Source organism: Cyprinodon tularosa, unplaced genomic scaffold (genome assembly GCF_016077235.1).
Source record: "Cyprinodon tularosa strain WSP-4 unplaced genomic scaffold, ASM1607723v1 ctg301, whole genome shotgun sequence".
Lineage (NCBI taxonomy): Eukaryota > Metazoa > Chordata > Actinopteri > Cyprinodontiformes > Cyprinodontidae > Cyprinodon > Cyprinodon tularosa.
In genome coordinates, this window is record NW_024039010.1 from 213,999 (window position 1) to 239,882 (window position 25,884).

The window sequence follows — 25,884 nt, forward strand, 5'->3', positions numbered from 1 at the left end:
ACCCCTGCTGGGAAGCCGCGTGGCCTCTGTTCCCCCACTGTGCCATGTTTGGTGACGCCATCAACCTGGGTTAGGTTTGATGATGTCACCAAAGCGACAAAAATCAGGAAAGTAAACAATGGAGAGCAACATGGAGGGGAGCCAAGACGTACTCAGAGCGCTTCATTGTTTCATTCTTTTCTCCATCTGAATCTCTCTCACCACTGCTAGGTCAGGTTAATCAAATGCAAGGAGAGTTGCTGTGGCTCGTTATATCAGACGCGACTGCCGCGATGTTGTGACATACGTTCACTGCATTCAATGGTATCGTGTAAATTAGCGATTCGATCCGGGTCGGATGTTCCCACTGCATGCAGAGCCGTTTTAAGATGATTTTAACCAAGGTTGCTTGCCAAGTCGTCTCAAGCATGTCATCAGTGAGCCTTTCCCACTGCCGATTAAAGCCGATTGTTTGTAGGCTTAAGCAGGTTTTTGGGCCAGTGTGTAAAGGCTATTACTGTCTCCTCCCGGTGTGCTAGAGCAATCCGTTGTTCTGTGCTAGTTTGCACCATTTCCCTTTATGTCATTTTAATTCAATTCGATTCAATTTATTTATTAAGCACTGATACATAACATATTTCCCCAAAGGCACTTAACAGAGACAATTCAATCAGATCATTCAGTCAGATTGGTTCAAAGTTTTCTATCTAAGGAAAACCAGTTGATTGCATAAACTCATTGACTCTTCAGCAATCACTGCAGCGACAGTGGAGAGGAAAAACTCCCTTTTAACAGGAAGAAATCTCCAGTAGAACCAGGTTCAGTGTGCGACTAACTGTATGTGCTCTCTTTTATGCATTTTGTGTTATAGCATAACTTGTTAGCAGAAGTTTTCGTGTTTGCAGCATGTTTGTATTTCCATAGTGTCTGCACTTTTCCTCTCTACTTTCTGTGATTGCAGCATTTTTCTTTTACACCGTTTGTCCTATGCATGTTTCTTTTTTATGCTGGGCTCATTTATGTATTTGCAGAGCGTTTGCATGTCTCAGCCGCCATCTTAAACGGCCCTGAAAAGGCGTGTTGTGAATCAGTGGTTTAGGAATAAACTGAGTGAACTGAATTGATGGGAGAATATAATCTTTAATGCGAAGATAACTATTTTCTTAAGATTGCATCACTGAAAACGTGTTTCTTCTTCCAAAAGAAAAGTCTAATAGATAATAAGAGAAAAGTGAGGGACGAAGAGAAAAAGAGACAAGGGCAAGTGAGATCAGCCAGGGTGGGCCATAAAACACCAGAACACCTGGCTTTGCTACAAAAATTGTTAAAATACGAGAACACTGCAAGATAGTGGTGCGTGGCTACGTGACAGGAGCAAAAATGTCCAAGTGAGACCCCAAAACGACCAAAGCTGTTAAAGAAGGTCTCAGATGTTACATAGCTGATGAATCAAGGAAAAATACATCCTTTGACAGCTACGAGTGGTGACCTGTGATTTGGGCGTGAGGTCGAGAATTGGTTTTGACCTGTAGCCGGTAGGTTGCTCCAGTACATGGCTGCGAATAACAGTCAGCGCTATGAGCAATATGATAGCATGGGTGAGGTAACTCCACCAAGGGTCCCAAGCCGTAAAGTGTTTACTGATGGGCTTGGAAGGGCTTCAATATTGGGAGATGAGGAGGGAATAAAAGTATGAGAAAAAGTGGATGGGAACATGACTTGGCTTTAGTTTGAATGGAAATCTGACAACCTGGAAATGGCAACAGAGGTCTGCTGGCTGCACAAACTGTAAGACAGAAAAAAAAGGACTGTTTTGATACAATTATTATGATTAATTTAACGAGGAATGTGGCTGGCACATTCAGCACAAATAATTGGCATCAAGTGCTTTCTGTCAGATACCAGCCAAAGATAAGCAATAAGAAAATCTGATGAAAGTGAAGAATGTGAGGTAAAAAAAAAAAGAAATATATATGAAATAAACCAGGAGAAACAGATCTCTTATATCAAAGTAGAAAGCAGGCTTATATGTAGAGAGAGGCTTATAAAGCAGGGTGTGAACGACAGAGAAATAACGCTGCGGAGGGATCAGATTTGTTTTCGATACTCCAAAGCATCATGGGACTTAAACTAACAGCCCAAGCATTTAACTTCCATCTGAAATGGATTTTTATGGACTCCAACAACACTTTGCAGGACAATTTAACCATTAAAGAAATAAAATCCTCATTCTTATCAGTGTCACTATTTTTATAACCTCCCCAAACCTAATTAGGAGTGTTTGCTACAATTTGCTGAGGCGGACACTTTGGCTGGGTTTTTTATCACCATGCTTAGAAGTTAGCTAAGCTGTTCTGGCAACATAACTGTTTCTTATTTTATCTAGTTTCACAAATCATGTCCATCTTAAGAACACACATTTTATATTGCACAAACACATGATGGAATAAGTCATGACAGAACCAGCCTGGAATCGCATTCTTCATCCATGATGACATCTGGCTCATTTGGACAATCTTTCATCCAAAACATCCTTGAAAACGCAGAGGTCATTTTGACTCACCGCTAAAAACGAGATGTGGGATTGGCTGTGCCAATATGCCAGATTGCCACTCACAGAGTGTGTGAGCGAGAGTGAGGTAAGAGCACAGATTAACCGTTGTCGATGATTAATACAACTTGACTTACTGACTTACTGCGAGCAATTATGGCCATGTCTTTTCTCAAGCTTGACTTTCTCACACTCATCGTGGAGCACTCGGGGGTCCTGGAACATGTGCATACCATACACACGTACGCACACTGCGCACACATGCCGCAGAGCCTCAGCCCACCCTCCGCTCAACCTCAAAACCACAAAGGGTTAAATATAATCAATCTTCTTTAACAATGCTGTCAGGGAAATGTCTGAGAAGGCCGACAGCAACGCTCGCATAGCTGCTGCGCACTGATGAAGGTGAGTGAACCTCTGAGGAGGACATCATTCCTGTGTGCCGTCAGCTAATGAATGTGACATAGTTAGAAACCATCTGTTAGAAACATGCTGGCTTTTTATTTTGATTTCTCTGAAAATTCTGTTATATAATCGGATCAATAACTGGATCCATGCATGCTTATGGAACTGTCTCAGGAAACAAATGCATGTCTTCATCAAGGATACACATAAAGGAATGTTCTGAGAATAACTTGGCGTTTTTCTCAAATGTTATTTATTTTTTTCTAATTTAATTTTTCAAATTGATCTTTTTAGATGGAGTTTTAAACTTTTCATTCTTTTTCAATGTATAGATCACATGTCTTTCCTTCTGGAATCCCGCCTTGTGACTACCGGTCTGCATGGACTTTAGCAACAACATTTTTATTGGGCTTAATCCTTTAAAGGGCAAGTTACCATTTTTAATCACATGCATACCCCTTATAAATGGAGTCCCCCCGTCCCTCAGTGAGGTCTAGAAGCACAACATCTATATCCAGCCATTCAGCAAAGATGCTGCTAGATGGCTGTACTGTACATCTTATTTCTGCATTTTACCAATTAGATGAGCACTTGAATGATGTATTTCCTACTGTAAATAAAGTTGGGAAAAAAGTTAACAATTCAAGACAAAAAAGGTAAAAAGCTAATTGAAAAGTTAATAAGCCTAGTTAACAATTATGTGTAGGTATATAAACTAAAAAAATTGCAAGTGCAAGCATTAATGCCTCTAAGGTTATATTGTACCAAAAATAATGTTTTTCTTTCACCCTGAGTGTTTTTCATTAATTTCTTATAGAAGCACTTTTATTATATTTCTTACTATATTCAGCAAATCTGTGTTTCTTTTTGTTGACATACATTTTTAGCATGAAAATATCCCAATTTTTTTATATTACAAAGGTAAAAAGGTCTTGTCCTGGATTCCAATAACTAATTGGCTTGAAATTTAGATTTTCAAAGTATTTCACTGAGTGCCCTATAAAGGGTTAAAGTGAAGATAATGCGACTTGTAAAATGCAAATTGGAAAAAATGAAATCAGTAAAACTCAATAAAAAGAATAAAATCTGAAAAAAAAATTTGTGTAAGAGAAATAAAAATCTATGAAAACAGCAAAGTTATGATCTAAACCTCAAAGTGTCATTTTTGGATTTTCCTTTCACTCCATATGGTGCACATTTCTGCAGAGAACCAACCAAAACCAGCCTGTAATTGTACACACTACCTGAGCTGACTTATGGGATCTCCAGCTGTACTGGTGGCTGTGGAGGCTGGCCAGCAGTATATTCTCATCCGTGTCCACTTGGCCAAAGCGCAGAGTCTCATTTGTGTCATTACAGATCACATAGTGACTGTAGAGCAGCTCCTCTGCATCCTGTTTCCCGTTCTGAAAAAGAAAAAGAAGGGTTATTCATTGCAGTATGGGCTGCCTTACTTTAAATCAATGAAGATTTAAAAAAACATGTATTTTGTTTTCTTCATTAATTAAAGCTAACTGAATTCCAGGTTGTGACTATAAAAAGGAAAAATGTGAATCAACATAGTCCTGTTTCTAGTCCTCTACTTTGTACGTAGACTCTTGGTGCCTGATCTTCAAATATTCCATATAAGAGATGCTAAATTGCTCATGCAGTTTTTTTCTTAGTAAATATAATAATTGGGTATGTTGTGGGTAATCTACAAATATTACAACACGTGCAAACCAGTTTGGTCCACCCATTAAAATGGACATGTCTCTCCAGTTCAGTCATTTTTTCCATTTTGGTTTAATTGTATAAAGATCGTCTGCCTTCCACTTGCATTCATTTCTGTTGGTTTTTCTTCCTTAAGATTTTTCTACTATTGTCATTTCAGATGGTCCATACAAGCTTATATGTGCACAGCATATCTCTCCAATATCTGGCAAAATGACTCCTTCTTTGCGACGATGGCCACAGAAATGTTAGCATGTAAATTCGAACCTCTCTTTCAAAAGTATTAAAAAAAGACACAAAAACTTCAAACAGAGATTCTGATTTGGAAAATTTGTTTGCATGTGGTATATTTTAATATTTGCATGTCCTCCACCCATGAATTTGCAGTTGGGACATTAGAATATCATCTGCATATCGATGAAGGGACCCCACACATAAAAAAGGTTTTATACCTTCTTTAAAGACCTGCTCTGTTTGTTCAAACGTATTTGCACATTTAAAGATGTGAAAAACCTTCTAAAATCAGAAGCGCCTATTAAAATTACTTTTACTGGCCTATGCTGAGCCTTTGTTGACTTTGGGAGAAGCAGCTCTTTCGAAGGACCTGGGTCAATAGAAGTAAATACAGATATTTAGTGTAATGTTGCTTATTTAGGACAGTTTTTGCTATATTTATTAGCCCTCTGAAAACCAAAAGGCCTTAAGGGGACTGAAGACTGGTCTTAATGTAACGGACACCCATTTTTAACCTTAGAGAGTCAGTTTAGAGGTATGGTGTGAATTAACTTAAGGTTAAGGTTAGAACTTACTGATAATGGTTATGGTCAGGGTAAATGTCAGCTGCGACATATGAATCAAGATGCTATGACGGAAAACATTTGATTGACAGATGACGGTTGATATATGATTGGCCGAATGACTTCCCTATGACTTTAAGTAAATGCCTCAAACACTTTGACAGGTCTAAAACATATATTTGTTTACCTTTCTTCACCATGTTAGTGTTTAAATGTAAGGTTTCTGCACCAAAGGGAGCATTAGCTTCTCCTCTGTGTTACATTCAAGCCAAAAAGCACAAAAAGTAGGCAAAACGAGGGAGAACCTTGATTAAGCTTTTAAGCTTTGTTTTCAATTTTAGGTTGCAAAGTCACATTATTATCTTTTTTTTTCATCAATACCCCAGTTACTCAATTTGGCTCATATATTACTCATCCTGCTCATGTATTTAGCACATTTTTTTTATTTGTGTTTTACTCCTTACTTGTTTTTTGCATAATTAACTAGCAAATAAAACAGTTTGTCTGTATATACAGTGTATGTCCACATATATATATATATATATATATATATATATATATATATATATATATATATATATATATATATATATATATATATATATATATATATATATATGAGAGCTGAGGTCTTTTTTTTTTTTTCCTCCTGCATCTGACGCCACTGTCGCCCTGATAACTGGTAAGCAAAGGATCCACTTCTAGCTGTAGGTCATCATGTTAGAAAGTAACACCCCGTTTGAATGTGTTTTCATAGAGCAAACTAAGTCCAGCCCTACGGTATCATGAAGAAAACTGTCTGAAAAACAGCTGCCGCTCACTCATATGTTCATTCCATTAAAAAAACATAAAAAAGGAAGAGAACAGTGTGTGTAAACTCTCCTGCAGTAATTCAATTCATTTTATTTATATAGCACCAATTCACAACACATGTCATCTCAGGGCACTTTACAATCAGATCATCCAGTCAGGTTGGTAAAAAGTTTATATGTAAGGAAAACCAGCTGATTGCAGTGAAGAACACCAGGCAGTACAATAAGCACAAGAGTTTATCATTGCTGTTAATATGGGAAGATCTATTTGAGCTGCTGCAGACTCAAGCCAGCTGATGGGGGCGCTCTTGCACACCCTCTGTTTAGCTCTTGATGCAGATAAATGCAGCTCATACTGCTTCTCAATAATTACTCAAACATGCTAAGAGAGAATTCAGAGATCTGGCAAGAGCTTTGTGCAGAGAAAAGGCAGCGATGGTTAAAAGAGGCTGGCAGTAAAATCTCAGAGTCTGACTGCCAAGCACGTTCAGGATCCTGGGGTGGTTGATTAGATCGAAAGCGGATGGGAAAGTTTACACCGCTTAAAGAACGAGTGATGATGGATGTGTGTATGTGTGTGAGCGTTAAAGAGTAAAATATAGATGGGACAGCTGCAGCAGTGAGTTTAAAGGCATTTCCAGTTTTATAGTGGAACTCTATCTGTGCCCCTTTTTTTGCATGTGTCACTGCGATTTACAAACTTCCTGCAGCCATCTTAAGATGCCATCGCTAAGCCCGCTCTCAGACCGGATCGTCTTTCCGCTCTGATTCACAAGCTAATGTGATACACTTATCAGAAAGCTCCTTTTTATAATCATACTCACTCCTTAAGTATGTAGGGGCTTAAACTGGATAAACACTAATACAAAGAAACTTAAACACTTAGCTCATAAATCTTGTAAAAGAGCACACGATGACAGCTTCTTCTTCAGACACTGTCCTACTTGGCATCAAAGCATCCTCTTACTCTAATCCACCTAGACTCCAAGCCATAGCTGTTTGGCCCCTCATAAAAATGCTGAGCTACGGTAAAATGTCTGGAAAACTGATTGTAAATAGCGGCCGAGACAAAACGCAAATAAAATAGGACCCTGTGGATGCTACAGTGACATTGTAAAGGAGAAATCAAACCCCGTTCTTCTGCTTCCCCACAGAAACGCCTAAAGCATCAGACACCTCTGCTACAGCCAGAAACTCTGATCTGCATTGTTTTCTTTCTGGTTTGCAGAGAGAAAAACAGAGCAAAACAGAGAACTATTGAAGCACGGAGAGAGTGGAGAAAAATAAAATTAATTGATAAAATTATGGGGTGGAAAATTCCTTTGTCTCAGCTGGATACAGAGCAGCCTGGGATTGTTCTGTGGGAAAGAGCGGTGGAAATACTACTGGACTATTGTGTGGCTTTCAACCAAAGCCACTTCCCTTGAGTTAGGAACCAAAGGGAGCAGAGACTGAGAACGGCACCTTGGGACCAAGTTGAAAATGGAGGCATGGGGTTGTTGGGGTGGGGGGGGGAGTCTGAGGCCACAGGGTGGAAGGAGACGGAGCAACAAGAACAATCCCTGCATTTTTCAAAAACGGTCATTTCAACAAATATCTGGACCCAATTGTTCCCCGCTGCATCTGGATGAAGACCTAAAGGTTACGATAAAACAGGACGGTCTGCTGTGCTTTAATGAAATTGGATGAATAGTAAACTGACATAAATAAGAATTTGTTTTGTGCAAATTGATGAAAGCTAATTATTATTATTTTTTAGTAGATTGCTTTCATTACCGTGGAAAATATGCAAAGCGACTATATGTTAGGATCATAAAAAGTGTGTTTTATTACTTTTTATTGCAATCCCTCTGGAAGAGGTCCATCTCTCGTGTTTGTAGTGGTCTGTTATGACTCTGGCTGGGTTAGAAGGTTGAAGCAGAATTATACTTGAGGAATCTGCTTTGTTTCAGAGTTGGCCCTGCAGGTCACTCAATAACAGGACTGCCTGTTAGCCTTGACCCCATGAAAAAGGAGAAGTATTGCTGAAAACTGAAATTCCTCATAGAAGGACGGAGCTTTTAAAATCTCTGACATTTTATTTTAAAACAAATGGTCTTAGGAAGAATATTTTATATTTAGAGGTCATAGCTACAACTTTGCAAGCAAATGTCTGCTGTCATCACATGCTGATCCAGGAGGAGTGAATCCTCCAAGTCAACCAGTCCATGCAATCAGCTGGTTTTCCTTTGATTGAAAACTCTGAATCACTCTGAAACGCTCTGATTGATGTTTGTTTAAAATGCTTTAAGATTACATGTGTTGTGAGTTGGTGCTACAGAAATACACTAAACTGAAATGAACTTTTGCATCAAAATAAAAACTTTTTCAAAACTAATACATCCACTTAATGTCTACAGTGCAGCAGAAAAAAAGCAAGAATTTTAATCAAGAAAATACTGTACATAAATGATTGCCTTATACATTTTAACAGGTCTAAAACATATTTGTTTACTGCTGGTTACCATGCTAGTGTTTACATGTAAGGATTCTGCATCAAAAGGGAGTAGCAGCTTTCTAACATTCAAGCCAAAAAGCACAAAAAAAGAGGCAAAACGAGGCAGAATATCGATCAAGCTTTTAAGCTTTAATGGATACTTTAAGTTGCAAAGTCACATTATTTGACTTTTGTTAACAACACCCCAGCTTCTCACTTTGGTTGCATATAAAGTTGTTCTGAATTATCTATGTTAAGAAAGAAAAACCAACCTTCAACAGAGGGGCTGGACTCAGGTTCTAGCTTTCAAAAACTTATAATGTAGCTATTGAGTTAATCCCCTCCAGTTATCATGGCAGCCCCAGCCCTGTACAGGAGAGTGGAGGACCTTGTCTATACAGCCAGGCCAACATTTCCCTTTAAGGACCTTTCAGACAAATAGATTGGAATGGCATTGTAGGCTAACAAAGGGGCGGACGCCTTCATCTACTACTGTATAAAGCCTCGAACTCAACGCTATTTCTGACATTTTGAGTTGAAAAAGCTTCCTTGAATGGAAGCGAAACGTCTAGTGGATTGTTTTTAATTTTTTTTGGAATGACTATGACCTGGATGACTGAGAAACTTCACCATCACTACCACATCCTGCTCATGAATTACACTATTTATTTTATTAGTATATTTTACTCTTTGTTTTTTGCATAATTAGCTAGCAAATAAAACAGTTGGTCTGAATGTACAATAACAACAGAGGTAGGCCACTACGCATGTGCACAGGAGGTAAAAAAGGAGGTAGCTGAGCCAGTTAGCACCTCCCAGGGAAGTGTGGAAATAAGATAGAAACAGGATAAATCTCCTTGATTTTCTGATCGGAACCTCTGGAGCAGATTGACCGGAATTTAGAGCTGCTGTAGATCAGTTTATTTATCTTTCACCATGCCAAGCTTTTGCTTTAGCAGGAGGCTTTACAGGATGATCAGGCTACATTTATAACTCACCTTCTATCTTACTGATACAGTAGTAGCCAATCAAAATTTCCCCAATTTCCTTGATGTGCCCTTTGCTGCTCCCCTACAATTACTTTTTAAACATCAATCTTTGTACTAAAATATTCTGTCATGATTTGTGGACAATAAGATCTAAAGAGAAGCGTCATCTCTTGGTCAGAGCCTCTAATTCAGTGAGAGGGAGGGGTCAGAGTATCAAAAAATATGTAAGAAGGGGGTCACTCCTGTGGCTGGAAGTTGAAGGGGATTTCTCTGGGAGTTGCAGGGATGTGGGCATTCACTGGTAAGAGCCATTTCTAACGGCTGCTACTGTAGCTATGTGGCACTACCAGCAGATGGCACTAGAGAGGCACCAATCTATACCTGGATCAGATATGAGCTCCGTTTTTGATTAATTAGCTGGATCAGATGTTGGTGATTGGAATTTGGAGATTGCACTTCCAATAGAACTGTTATCTCCTTATTTCTTCTGCTTATTTAGTAATAAATAATATAAAAGTGCATTTATATCTGTGGTAATTAGTTCCTTTTTTTAACAATGTTTAAATCAAGGCTAAAGCCTTCAGTCACATGGCTAGATACATGGTTAATTCATTTAACAGTTGAATAGGATGTGTATTGGATATCGCAGACAGCTAAGCCCAAACATTGTCATCAGGCTGGATCTGAATAAATCTAGATTGGTGCATCTCTAGATGACACAACGTCTGTTTAAGTCAGGTCATCTTTCCCGATACTGGAATTCTATTAAGGCTCAAAAAGGACGACTTAAACATTATCAGGAAGGACGCTCGGTGTTTATGACCTTATTTTATCAGGTGCAAAGGGTTTTTGGTGACTATGCACCTTTAATGAAGCAAAGGGGTTCAGAAGCCATGCAGAGGTTTTGCTTTTCTTCTGATAAATTAAATATTAATTATAAACAAGAGCGGGCAACTGTGAGTGTGCTAGATATTGTCAGGGAGGTGCCATCACCTTTAATAGAAATAATTTACACTTTAAACCTCGCAATGACACAAGCAGTACTTAGAAATCCTTCTGTTATATATATCAGCTGTGTCATTTATAGCAGCTTAATCTTCTTACAGCTGTGATCAACCTATAAGAGATTCGGGGAGCCTCCGTTTGAACTAGAGGATGTCAGCCCTGACAGGCGGCAAGAAAAGAGTGAGCTGCAACATGAGCCACCCACTAGAAACAAGCCTAAAACGGCCTTTTATTGTAACATTAGCAGCAGTCTAAAGTCTTATTTATGACTAAAATAACCGGCATAAATAGGGAACAAAGAGTGCTGTGATGACGCCACGGACCAAACTTGACAAATCAGTAAACAGTCAGTCAAGCCTCACTGATGTCACTGAGTGAAAACCAAGGCAATAAACTGCAAGCCAGAACAATCATTTCATAGTGTATTTTTATACGGCTTGTTTAATTTTATTTTCCACAGGTAAAAGACCACAGCTGTTTTTAGAAAAACATCGGCCATTAATTTTTTTTTTTTCTCTTTTGACCTGGCACAGACTCCTGCACGCATGTAAAAATCATGAGAGAACCTTGTGTCTCCAGAGGCCAGTATATGAGTCAGCACAGCTAAGCAAAGCAGAGCCCTGATACAGGATTTAAAGCGCCGTTTGTGTGTTTCGGTGGAAGCGTGTACAGAGAATAAACATCTGGGTGGGGAACTAGGCCCAGATGAAGTCTTGGCAGGTGTCACCACTCAAGTTTTACCATGTTTTCATGGGCATCGCTTCACACACAAATATCCTGGCTACCAGAAACAGTGCTGAGAGCAGAGATCTGGGAAATGATGAGGCCCAAACGCTGGTATCCTCTTAGTCACAATCTACACCAAACAGAGAGGCAATTCCCCACTGAAAATTTTATTACAGCTGGCGTCCAACCTGAAGCAGTCTCATGGAATCCACTCGGTCAAGTTAACTTATATTTCATCTGGGACTAAAGACAGGCTTTTACCAAATTCTCTGATCGTGCACAGATTTTTGAATGATTTCTAATACCTTCTCTTAGTGCCACATGGAGTTATTACAAAGGCTAACGCAATAGACATAATAAATTATTCCAACCACTCCCTAACTTTCTGAAAAGTGATCTAAACGTAGAAACTTTTAGATGAAATCTAACTTTAAACCTTAGAGAACATGTCATCCAATTACCTCAATGACTGAATTTAAACATCAAACAGCAACAATGAAAAGATATAATTCAATTCAATTCAGTTTATTTATATAGCGCCAAATTCACAACACATGTCATCTCAAGGCACTTTACAGTTCAACCAGATCATACAGTCAAATTGATACAAAGTTTTCTATCTAAGGAAAACCAGTTGATTGCATTGACTCAAATACAATCCCCCACACTAAGCATGCTTGTAGCGACAGTGGAGAGGAAAAACTCCCTTTTAACAGGAAGAAACCTCCAGCAGAACCAGGCTCAGTGTGAGCGGCCATCTGCCGAGGCCGACTGGGGTTCAAGGAGACAGAAGCAGAGATACAAAAAGCAGCTGTAAAAGGCGGCCCCGTCCAGGAAACACACAGCCAGGCAGACGAGCTCCAAGGCAGCTCCCATGCCAGAGGACGAAGAGAGCACATCCACTCAGTCACGGTCATATATAGAAAAACCTTTCAACACTTAAAGTCAAGAAAATGACTTTGAATAGTTTCAAAGTTCCAAAAGGCAGGTGTCCAAATAAAAAGTGCCTGAGGTCCAACTGTGTTTCTGATCTGCCACTGAGTGGGTTGGGTGGAGGTTGCGAGGTTAAGGCTGATTTATACACAGAAACCAGGTCGTCTGCGTGTGTCGCAGTTAACGCAGATATGCACCCTCTGGTGCACCTCCCAAATTGTAGATGACCGCAGATAGGATGTATAATTGGTCAATTATAAATCCACTCTACACTATGCATATGTCCAGTTTAGTACCTTGCTGGTTTGTTTTGTTTGTATGACCGCCATTGTGGAAAACGACCTGTGAAGATGGACCAACTAAAAGAATGAGGTGTGCGAGAACGCTGGGACCCTTTTCCCAGCTGGATCCCCGCTCTTTTTCCCACCCATGTCCCTCGATTGTTGCACAAACTTGCCCCCACTTCGTCACCGCCATGGCCGTATCTAGACCCACAGCTAGTTCCTGATTTTCTCCTTTTACGCTGTAGCGTAGAATAACATAGCGCAGACCACTCTTTAATGTTGATAATAAATCAAAATTATCTGCGACAAGCTCACTGCGACACACACTGCTGCGGGAGGATAACAAGCCTTTAAGAATAAATTAGTGGACCATCTAGTGGACGGTGGCAACATTTGTACCCCGAGCTTCAACTGAGATGGGAAAAACTGCATTCTCCTACTCTGCACCTTGAGGATGGAATAACCCCCAGAAAGAGCTCAAATTAGAAACTCTGGTGTCCATTAATGAATTTAAAGTAACCATGAAGAATGTAGTGATGGAGATATGTGCTTGTTTTTCCTGAGATGCTCGATGTGTTTTAACATACTGCTCTGATTTTATTATGAAAAATGTAATATGTTGTAAATATGTATGAACTTCCTGTGGTTTGGCTGCTACCTTTGGCAGCTCTCTCTTGAAAAAGAGATTCTGAATCTCAATGGGACTTCCTGGTTAAATAAAAAAAACATTACAATCGAAATGAACATTTCCTAATTGTAAGCATACGGTTTTCTCTGATTAAAAGCTCCCAATTGGTGTAAAGTATGAGGGTGCTTCATGTTAGCTGGTGAGAAACAGGGTTTGATATTTCTATAGGTTTTTTGGTGGATCACACCAAACAGGTGTGACACATAAGTAAGTGGAGCTACCGGTGAGCTGAAACGAAAAAAGAAACCCATCGAAAAACTTAAGAGTCAAATGAAAACAGGCGGGATGTTTGCCTGAAAGATTTTCCTACAGAATAAATCAATTCTGCAAACGTTTCAATCCAGGTTTAGCGTATCTATGAGCCTGCAGCTAACGGTGACATCATCATGTTAAAATGAATCTAAAAAAGCAAGATTAGAGACGTAGACTGTACAGTAGATAAAGGCAGTTTTTGGGAAAACCTTATAAAAAAAATAAAAATAAATCTCGTAAATCTGAAACAGGAACAAAAATAATTAAGATAAAGATTTTCTCCTTTTTAACTCTTAAACAAAACAAAAAAAAGTAATTATTGACATAAATGTGAGGCAGGTGCGGCTGCCTGATGGGATGCAGGCGGTCTGTACCTGTTGCCAGCTTAGCAGCGCGGCGTCCACGGTATGGATGGCATACTGGCTGATATTAAGGAGCACAGGATCCACAAACACATCAACAGCTAAAGAGGAGTTCTGGGGGCAGCTGATAGCGGTGGCCTGCCCCTAAAAGACAAAACGAAAAAAAAAAAATCAAATCAATAAACCTTTTTTTGTCTGAACAATGAAAAAAAAAACTGAGCAGAGTGATGCTCAGCTACCTTAAGCGCACAAGACTGAAGAAGCTGCAGGTGCGTTAAGTTTCGGTACTCCAGCAGTTTGCAGTCCAGCTGTGTGGAAAAGCTCATCTCCTGACAGCGGCGAGGCCCGTTGTTCCACTGACGCATGAAGACCTGGGGCTCCCGAGAACCAATCACCATGAACTCTTGCTCTTGAGGTAACTTCCTGTCGGGCAGGAAGGGATGAAGTTTCCTTGATGGAACTGGATGAAAGGAAAATAAAACACATATTTAGCTCTAATTATTGATAAATATATAAAAACTGTTAATAACATGTTTCCAATAAATATAGTTGAATTAAAACGACCAATCAGCAGTCTGCTAGGCTATATCTAAGAGACAATATCAAGTTAATTAGATCCATACTGTAGATTCTGATCATACGTAAGGCATAAAATGTAAAAAGAAAAAAACAATTTTAATCGTTGGAAAGAAAGCTTTGAATGAAGATGCCTTGCAAACGTAATAATGATCCTTCAATTTGTTTCAGTGTATTTTATTGGGATTTATGTAGAACGATTATTGTTTTTATTGCCCTTTTATTATGTGTATTGATTTTACGATTGTTATATAAAATGGGCGTTTTAAATAAACTTGCTATGAATTGGCTGTTCTGCTGCAGGCAGAGCCAAACCCATCTGGCCACCTGCTTTAAAAAAATAAATAAATAAAATAACACTGTTTTTACAAATGTGCTTAAATTGGCATGTCACCCAATTAAAAGACTTAAACTACAAATGAATACATTAAATGTAAAGAACAATATAAACGTCAGCATCACACAAATAAGTGGATCAAAATAATAATAGTAAAAAAGTCCTAAGATAGAAAACTAAATCAGTCAGTTAAACGGTTTAAATTGAAATGCCTACAAAGTGGTTCTAGATGACGTTTTCTATAAAGATAAACTAAACATTTAATGTTAGATGTTTGAACACAATAATTCTTACAGCGATCATCTACAAATTATGATAAAAAAAAAACACAAACTAACAGACTCACATTGACTACTATTCATTTATAGTATACTAAGCATCATTTTTGATATTCATGTTAGATTAGATACTTTATTTCATTACCACAGTGAAAGATTAATTAGCTTTTGCCAAAAGCAATAAAATGCAGTTAAAAAAGGTTATGGAGGATGATTAATAACAATCAAGTAAACTTTCAGAGGTGTTTTTACAATTTGAAATCTAATACATTTCAAATTTATTAAATTTAATAATAATTTAATGAATATCTGTTGGTAAGATGATGAAAAAGGAAGATCCTTTTTATTGACGATCAGATATAAATATAGCAAATGATGAAGGTGTAGATTAGGTCAACGTGGACATTAGGGTTTTATCTCTATAAATGATCCAGATGATTTAGGACTCCTTCTTGTCTGCTAAACTGGTATCATGTCGAGGCTACACTGCAAAAATAGATCTTAAAAGGTAAAGGATTTCTTATGAGAAGTTTGGCCCTTGAAATAAAATAATCAGATATACTGCACTTAAAAGAAGATAATAGTAAGGTTTTTTTTCCCATTTTAAGTACAAGAATCTCACTTTGCAGGCAGACTGTTTAATTAACCAACTCAAATCTGCACTAATGCTTAAAAATAGTAGTAATATTTGACTCGCTTTTTGTGCGAGCGCTCAGAAGGAAGTTATAAACAGGTTGAAGCTAAAATTTCTCAGGTCTGTATTCGTGTAACCTTTACCTGCAGCTATTTACAAAAATAGAAGCAAAACTGATGAACATATAACAGTGAGGACCCAGACTGATGCCTTGAATATTTGCACCAGTCTCACCATGACCTCATCTGTTGTAAAAGCAGTGAAAATATAAATATTTATCAAAAAAAAGGAAACACATTTGTCTTTTCTATATATTTATACTTAAAGGCCTATTATCATGCTAAACAAGCTGATTTAATAATATTAATAATAAATGAACTTTATTGATCTCGCATTGGAGAAATTTACCTCTGCATTTAAACCATCCCCTTTGGGGAGCAGTGGGCTGTCATTGTGGGGCGCCTGGGGAGCAGAGTGGGGTTAAGGGCCTTGCTCAGAGAGCCAGAGTGGCAGTCTGTGGGATTGAGACTTAAACTCAGAACCTCATGATTCCAAGCTCAATGCCCTAACCACTAGGCTGCCACTCCCCCAGACTGCCACAGGTTTTTAATATTAATGCTGCTCCTTCATGTATTTTGCTTGATTCCTGCATGTCTGATTAATCCTGATGAGCTCTGCTGTCTGAGCAGCAGCCCCTCCCTTACCTGTGGATGCAAGCATTGAAGAATATCTACATAAGAACATGCCCTCCAGGAAGCACCTATGTTAACTGGGCTACGCCCGCAAAAAAACCAAAAAAACAACGAACACCAGGGGTGATGTGAGGCAAGTCTGGAATCTGAGGTGGCTCTTTCAGCATCTTATCAGGGCAGCAACCTCTCCTGTTTTTTTTTTCTAATTTCTAAGCAGTGAAAATATTTGAAGTCAAATGGTTTTAATCAGGGTCTCTGACTTTACCTGTACTTCATAATAAATTCATAAGGAAGACTAAATAAATCTTAAGGCATTATTGCATCATATACTTGGCTACAAGTGACTTAAAAGGCTTCAAATAGCATAATAAAGGCCCTTTAAAATGTTAGTTGAGAGTATATTTGAGTTTTTTGGTCACATGACAAATTAAAACAAAAAGGAAGAAGTTGAACACAAAGTCAGATACTAAACTATAAAATCCTTAAAGTTCCAGAGAGTGAATGTTTTCCCAGATTCCTGGTTAATTGTTTAGGTGAGACATGAAACTGTGCGATGCAGTTCAGCTTATTTCAGCGTACCTGTACCCAGCTGCTCGAGGTGGTGGCACAGGTGAACTTCCAGCTTTGCTAGTTGTAAGGAAACACCGAGCGAGGGGACGAACCAGGGAGCGAAACAGGAGTCCACACGGGTACAGGCTGCCAGCGCTATCGGTGATACCAGCTGATCGCATGGAGGCTGAGACCCACAGTCACTATCAGAGCTGGAGGGGAGAAACATTGACTCAGTGAAACAGATAAAGAACATGACAATAATCACTGATGATTAACATAAATATATTTGCAGTAATAATAAGAGAAAAATAAAGATTAGCAAAAACTCTTGAAGGTTTATATATAACAAAAGCAATGGCTTCATCCATATGGAGTGCATTTTGTTCCAATATTGTTGCAGGCAAAGAACATTTTATAAAAGGAAATAAAAAAAATGCAAATATAGAAATGGAACTTAATTAAAAAAGGTTTTGAAAGTACATTTGCTCTTTTCTCAGATTGTATTTTTAAAACATTTTGTAAGGGGGTGCAGTAGTTAGCGCACACGACCCATGTACAGTACATAAGCCCTAGCCCTTGACGCAGCGGCCTGGGTTCGAATCCAACCTGTGGTCCTTTGCTGCATGTCTTTCCCCCTCTCTCATACCTCCTTTCCTGTCAGCATACTGTCCAAAAGAAAGTGATTCTTGTAAGAGTTGTCATAAAATATAACCTTATTTTCGTAATCTTACGACTTTATTCTCGTAATTTCATGACTATTCTCGTTGTGACTTTTTTCTCGTAATATTATGACTTTAGTCACGGAATTTCATGACTATTCTCGTTGTGACTTTATTCTCGTAATGTTATGACTATATTCTCATGTTATGCCTTTATTCTCGTAATTTTACAACTTTATTCTTGTGATGTTACGACTTTATTCTCATAATGTTACAACTATTCTCATTGTGACTTTATTATCGTAATGTTAACACTTTATACTCGGAATTTTATGCCTTTATTCTCATAATGTTACGACTATTCTCGTCATGACTTTATTCTCGTAATGTTAACACTTTATACTCGGAATTTTATGCCTTTATTCTCATAATTTTGTGACTATATTCTCATGTTATGCCTTTATTCTCGTAATTTTACAACTTTATTCTTGTGATGTTACGACTTTATTCTCATAATGTTACGACTATTCTCATTGTGACTTTATTATCGTAATGTTACCACTTTATTCTCACAATTTTATGACTTTATTCTCATGTTATGCCTTTATTCCCGTACTTTTATACCGTAACTGTATTCTTGCAATGTTACTTTATTCTCATAATTTTACGACTATTCTCGTTGTGACTTTATTATCGTAATGTTACCACTTTATTCTCACAATTTTATGACTTTATTCTCATGTTATGCCTTTATTCCCGTACTTTTATAACTTTATTCTTGCAATGTTACTTTATTCTCATAATTTTACGACTATTCTCGTTGTGACTTTATTATCGTAATGTTACCACTTTATTCTCAGAATTTTATGCCTTTATTCTCATAATTTTATGACTTTATTCTCGTACTTTTATGACTTTATTCTTGTTATGTTACGACTTTACTCTCATAATTTTACGACTATTCTCGTTGTGACTTTATTCTCGTAATGTTAACACTTTATTCTCATAATTTTATGACTTTATTCACATGTTATGACTTTATTCTTGTAATTTTACGACTTTATTCTCATAATTTTAGGACTATTCTCGTTGTGACTTTATTATCATAATGTTGCGACTTTATTCTCGAAATAGAAAAAAAGATTCTGTAGCCTGGACTTTATACTCCTTCGTAGGAATGAAACTCACTCCATACATCCATAAAATAAATGGCATTTCTACATCTTTCAAAAACACATAAATCCCTATCAGGACAAACACCAGGACCTCTCAGGAAAACCTGGAAGCAAAGAGACAATAACTAACTGTCCAGGGTTGTTAGGTAAATTATTGCAGCCAGTTTCCAGGAAAACTCCTCGGTGGACATTAACTGCATTTCATGGTTGATGATGTCGAAGTGGAAGCAGTTTAAAATGAACGACCATTTGTTCTATAATTTGCAGCTACCATGATCCACTTTAAGAGGAAAACTCTGGAGAAGTGAAAAATGCGGGTCCAGCGGAGCGCTCCTTAAAAAGATAACAATCATATGTTGACAATTTTCATTACTTCCAGTTGGCAGCGCAGCCAAGCTATTTTTCTGGTGGAAACTAAAGTATGGCAGATGGAATGAGGGAGTAAGGAAAGGGGATCAGTTTTGATCAAAAAAGACAAATAATTCAAACATTAAGGAAATGTAGTGTTTGGGGGTATGATTGTAATGAAATACAGATGTTTATTTTACTTTACACACAGTATATGGTCCTGCAGAGAGCTCCGTGTTGAAGTTGTCTAAACCACACAGAATGCAGGCCTGGCGCTTCGTTTACCCAAAAGATTTTCTAAGTCCCCAAAAAAGGAAGCAAACAATGGAAAAGAAAGAAAACAGGATGAAGTAAGATAAGAAACGGAGGAGAGAACTCCAGAGTGAAATTTGTTAAAACGCCGTCAGAACCCCGGAGATGTAACAGAAGGCTAAGGGAGACGCAAGGGAGAGAAACCAGTGGCAGCAAGAAGCATGAAGTAAGAAGGCGCTCTGGGAAGTGTTAGAGCTTGGTGAGATCCAGCCTGGGCTAAGAACGGCCTAACAGCTCACCAGTTAACCTAAAGGAGAGAGGGGGGGGGGCTCATTGTGCTTCCCCTGAGCTTCCCCTCGATTAGATACACTCAAGGTAAGCAGGAAGGAATCCGGATGGGCCCTGACAGGCACTTGGTGTGCTGGGAAATCTCATTAGGCCTATTTGAACGCCTTCCAAGCCCGCTCCCTGCTCCTGCACACCAGATGTGGGGCGAGGGACACATTTTAGATCTTTGTGCTCCAGTCTGGAAGCCCTCTGTTTTTCCTCACACCCGACGGGAACAGAGAAGGCACATCCACACACACCTGAAGGAGGTTCTAATAAGCTTTGGGTCTAATTTACACTTTTCAAACTGAATGTTCAAAAAAAAAAAGAATGTTAATGTTAATTTTAAACATCATAGTTTGCATCTTTGTGGGATTTCTGTGGAAAAAAAGAAACGGTGACAGATTAGCAGAGAAGTTCTGGATGATTAGGATGCACCAGCAGCTAACTGTTAGCCGCCGTCAATGCTAAAGTTGATATTTTCTTGAAAACTTGAAATGTCATGAAAGCTTTATTTTATCTATGGAAAAACAAAACAAACGTAATATATTTTTGGCATTTAGAAGCCCGTACATTTAGACAAGCATGTAAAACGCCATATTTGGACCTGTCAAACACGCGCCGCCTCATTCAGCTTTTGACTCATGAAGGTTTTACGCTATTTGTGAAAAACAGGGAACTCTTACTGTAGTTTTCCCCCAAAATATTATTAGACTCTTGTCTCGTTCTTGTGAACCCACCATCATGTATCGCTAAATCTCCCATTATCTCACGCTGAAGCACATTAAGTAACAGTAAGCAGCTTAGGGTTCAGCATCCTGGTCATGGACACTTTGTTTTTATAATTATTCATGCAGGTAAATCTCAGAAAGATGTGACATTTTACCTTAGAGAGGGACCCGTCTTACCTGAACATTTATGTTAAAACTGAATTAAGTCAGACAAAAAGAAGTGACTGAAAACATAAACATAAAGCAAAGGCAGCAAAAATAAAAAATTAGAAGTAGGAACAGATAGGTTGTGAGGCTTTTCTTCTCTCAATGGAAGAAGATGGAACCATTTTTCTCCAATGAGCCGCAGCCGTCATCATATGATCCCAGGTTTTATGTTAGAGGAGAGTTGGCCTCACCTCTGCTCATCGCCTCCCTCTGCGTTATGGTTGAGGACGATCCTCCAGAGGTCCGAGGCCACCAGCTCTTTCTGCTGATCAGTGAGGCTCAGGCTGGGCAGCTGCAGCTGGCAGGCACGGCTTTCTGACAAGCTGAACTCCCGGTATGAAACAAAGGCCTGCTGGAGCTCATCCCAGTACTCCAGACTGCATGGTACCTGAAGGCAATAACAGTCAGTCGCATTAATATTTAGCTTATTCACGTCTGCTGTTATTATCCATACTTGTAATGTTATGAACATATCTTTAACAGTTTTTCTGTCCTCAGGATAAATGTGTGAAAGAGAAACCCTTTAAACCTACATCCAGAAATCTGAACCATCTCTTCTCCTGAGTTACATTTACCCACCTTACAGTTTTGAAACCTTTCTTATATAAGCAGAGAATGTGATCGCTTGAGCAGTTTCCCTTTTTCTTTCTTCCACATAGTCAACTAGTTTGTACTAAAAACCTCAGAAAAAAACATTTAATTCGTAGACGGTCGAAGGGACAAGAGGAAACACCTCCGGCAGTGGTTTGTTGGAGCAGACGGAGAAGCCAAACTGCGTTTTTCTTTTTTCTCCTAAATATCCCAGCGAAAAACTTGGATTTTTAACTCAGAAAAAATTGAAAATGTTACTTTTCCTCAGATATTGATCAGTTGGACAGAGAACACTTGAAGCTAATTATTTTAGTATAGTTTAATCAAACAGCTTTTAACCAAACATATCTTCATAGCTACTGTATATTTGATTCTAATCTTTGTTACCAGCAGCAACTGCTTAACATTAAATAGAAATAATCTCTGGATTTGCAATAAAAGAGACCAGTGGTGTCCAATATCTGACCCCATCATCATCAACATAGTTAAAGATATAGTGGAGGATGTTCTTAATCCCGGTGGATCATCTAAATAATTGGTCCTCCTAATTGTCAATCATTCTGGTGATATGCTTACCTAAGGCCGCCCTAAGTGTTTTTCTGCACATGTGCACTTTCAGGCATATTATGTGTGAGCTACGGTTTCACCCAGTCATTGAAACTCGCCTCTCTCACTGCAATTCTTTGAAAATCGCCGAGAGTCATAAGAGAAAAAGTGTCTACAGAAGAGAGAAAAAATACCAGAGTGTTTTTTGGAGATTCTTTCATGCAATGGCGTAGAATGAAAGCACAGGTCGAGCTTCCCACTGATGAGTCGGTTGCAGTTTCTACTCGACAGGTAAAGTTTGGCATGCTATTTGGAGAAATCCATTTCACATCACTGCTAGTAAAGGGCTTGTGCATGCTCTCACACGCGTCTAATAGGCGTTCCCTCTCGGGAGCGGGTACATGATTGTGCATGTACATTTTTTTTAAAGTGGCAAGGGGGGAGTCTTTAAAAAAAGTGCGAAAATACTCCACTGTAACAAAGATGGATGCACTGCGTGATGGGGGCGGAGTTAGGTGACCAAAGGGGAGAAAAAAGCAGCGTTCATCCAGTCAGTTAACTGAGGACACTGTAAAATCCTCTATATAGTCCTTGCTTTATACAGTGATGGAGGGATTTAGGGGTTAGGGCGAACATTCAGACAACGTGCAAATTAAATTAAACGTGCAAAAGCCTGTTTCTCATCGTGTACGCTCTCGCACGCATTTAATAGGCATTCCCTCTCAGGAGTGGGTACAAGGTTGTGCATGTGCATTTTTTTTCCCTTTTAAAGTGGAGAGGGGGGTCTTACCAAAAATTCGCTCCACTATACCTATAAAGTAATTTCATTAGATTCAATGCATTTTAAATAAGAAGAATGATGAATAATGAAGCCTAGAAGTTAGCATAAACCTCAACAGCCGCCACATGTTTTGCTTAAATTCTACCCAGAAATACTCTATCTGTTCTTGGTGTGTGTTTAACAGAGAGATCATTGGGTTTGCTTTAATTACATTTAATTGCTTCTGAATTATCATGGAGTCCAACCCCCCCCCCCCCAAACAACTGAGAGCGCTTTGACAGAAGACCACCAACACAGTAAGAATGCAACTTATCTCCACCATAACGGCGCATGGCCACAAGCCTAATACTAGACAGTCATCAGCGCTGAGAAGCTGTGGCCAGTTTTCACACTGAACAACAGCAGCTCCTGCTTATGCTCTCTGTTAAAGAAGATGTGATTAATCGCAGGGCTTCGGGCCAAAAAAGGAACAACAATGTGAACTAAAGCAGCTTCTCAGTCTCCCCTCTGACCACCTGTATGACATTCCCCCCTGATGGATGAAAAGAGGCAGAGCCCTCCTGAGGACACACCTGAAGAACAAGCCGGTGGAAAGTCCTGAATATGTTTGCATGGGGGTTAACAAGTGAATCGTTCACCGCAGGTATAGAGCTCCTTGGATGACTACCAAATTCTTGGGAATGTCCCACACACAGACACCAACATTTGCTGTGTGTGTGTATCCATTTCTCAGGCAGATGAGGAAAGCGAAGCTTACATCATGAACAAGCTGTCACACAGCTTTCACTTGAATGGGCTCCTCCTAATTGCACCTGACAGAGTTGTGCACCCGCAATCCCAACACTGAGCCACCAGAGCGGAAACTCACTGAATCCCTGTTGAGAACTCCCAGAGCTGGTTTGCTAAAACGCCGTGCATGCTCTTTCCCTGCACCTGGGATATCCTATACACATGACGACATGCAGAAATGGATATTTGAGGCATACATGGTAGAGTGAAATACATGTGCATGGCTGAACGTGCGTCATGGTCCTGTCCACTTGTAGTTCTGGCTGTGGAAAAGAAAGCTGAGATGAATGACAACCGATTCCTGGTTGGAAGGAAGACGGAAAAAAAGAAAGGTCTGAAAAACAGGCAGCGGATTGTATATATGTATATCCAAGAGCAGAAGTATTTCAGCTCCGTGAAAGACAAAGGTAATCATATGTGTATACACAGGTGTGCGTTTGTATGCGAGTACATGATGCGGCGTGGGCAGCGTCGGTTTCCTGGGCCTGATTGCGTGTGTACCTTATCTGAAAAACAATATGCAAGGCTGAATGTCTGACATTCGCCCAGCTGGATGAGTCCAATCTGTGTTTTCCTCAAACATCCATCAAAGCGAGCCTGGCAGCTAGGCCTTGGGCAAAGTATCAGTCAAAGTCACGTCTGAAATGTTTGGGTGTTCAAAGGCCTCTGAAACTATGTTGAGGAATTTTTAAGTAGTTAAATATTCCAAACTGTTTACAAATATTTTTAGATTCAGAAGTGCTGGCAGCTTAAATAAATCTTCCCATACCTGCCAGCCAGATCATTTTAGAAAAAAAAAAAAGAACTACAACCAACCACTCTGCTGAGATTTATTTATCTGGATCAGTTTGAACGATTCCAGTTTCTCAGAAGGTTAACTAAAGGCAGGCGCTCTAAAGCAAATACACAACAGAAAGAAATTATTTCAAGTCCTGAGTTTGGCCAAAGTGTGATGCAAATCCAGTTCTTTTAACCCAATAACTTTCCCGTCCCGTTCATAGAACGTAGGCCTCAAAATCTGCCACCTCATTCAGCCACAACAAGGCTGCTGTGTACCATTACAATGGCAGTTTGGACGCTAAACAAGGGTTAAAGAGCAGCAGCTGATTTAATCTTTACTTTTTAAGGTGTTTTAAAATGCTTTTTTGCAATTTTTATAGATAACAGGTTAAGTTTGCAGAAAAAGAATGAGCTGAGAATCTAGTTTTAAAGTAGTAATATTATCCTTTATCTGATGTTATTGAAATATTACTTAAAAATAAAAAATTTTATCAGTTTTAATTAGCAATTTTTATTCTCCTTTCAAAAACAGCAATTGTGATTTACAACTATCTTAGTATCATTAGAGGAAGAAAAAAATCCATACAGCAAAACATGCTGGTAACAGCAGGGTAAGTTAAACACCAAACAACAGCGGGCAGAAGCAAAATGGACACCACACTTTTCAGATTGGTAACTTAAAGTAAAATTTTCTGCAAAGGTCTTAGGAAAGGTTAAGGTATTTTAAATGGATGGATGGATGGATGGATGGATGGATGGATGGATGGATAAAGGATGGAAGGATAATGGATGGATGGATGGATAATGAATGGATGGATGGATGGATGGATGGATAATGGATGGATTGATAATGGATGGATGGATGGATAATGAATGGATGGATGGATGGATGGATAATGGATGGATGGATGGATTGATAATGGATGGATGGATGGATGGATAAAGGATGGAAGGATAATGGATGGATTGATAATGGATGGATAATGGATGGATGGATGGATGGATGGATAATGGAGGGATGGATAGATAATGGATGCATGGATAATGGAGGGATGGATAATGGAGGGATGGATGGATGGATGGATAATGGAGGGATAGATGGATGGATAATGAATAGATGGATGGATAATGGATGGATGGATGGATGGATGTATGGATGGATGGATGCATGGATAATGGAGGGATGGATGGATAATGGAGGGATGGATGATGGAGGGATAGATAGATAATAGATGGATGCATGGATAATGGAGGGATGGATGGATGGATAATGAATAGATGGATGGATAATGGATGGATGGATGGATAATGGAGGGATGGATAATGGAGGGATAGATGGATAATGGAGGGATGGACAATGGAGGGATAGATAGATAATAGATGGATGCATGGATAATGGAGGGATGGATGGATGGATAATGAATAGATGGATGGATAATGGATGCATGGATAATGGAGGGATGGATAATGGAGGGATAGATAGATAATGGATGCATGGATAATGGAGGGATGGATAATGGAGGGATGGATGGATGGATAATGAATAGATGGATGGATAATGAAAGGATGGATGATGGAGGGATAGATAGATAATGGATGCATGGATAATGGAGGGATGGATAATGGAGGGATAGATAGATAATGGATGCATGGATAA

At 39.0% G+C, this 25,884-nt stretch overlaps 1 protein-coding gene across 3 annotated transcripts in view; it reads right to left on the bottom strand.

Annotated features, from left to right (window-relative positions):
• The window catches only part of LOC119787790 (vacuolar protein sorting-associated protein 13B-like), a 474,173-nt gene that overhangs the window by 70,250 nt on the left and 378,039 nt on the right, over positions 1-25,884 (bottom strand). For all 3 annotated transcript variants that reach the window (XM_038291827.1, XM_038291828.1, XM_038291826.1), the window contains 5 exons: positions 20,932-21,128; positions 17,069-17,250; positions 14,212-14,432; positions 13,985-14,116; positions 4,180-4,341 (listed from right to left, as the gene is read on the bottom strand). In XM_038291827.1, coding sequence (XP_038147755.1) covers positions 4,180-4,341; positions 13,985-14,116; positions 14,212-14,432; positions 17,069-17,250; positions 20,932-21,128 — 894 coding nt within the window. The remainder of the gene's footprint in view (positions 1-4,179; positions 4,342-13,984; positions 14,117-14,211; positions 14,433-17,068; positions 17,251-20,931; positions 21,129-25,884) is intronic.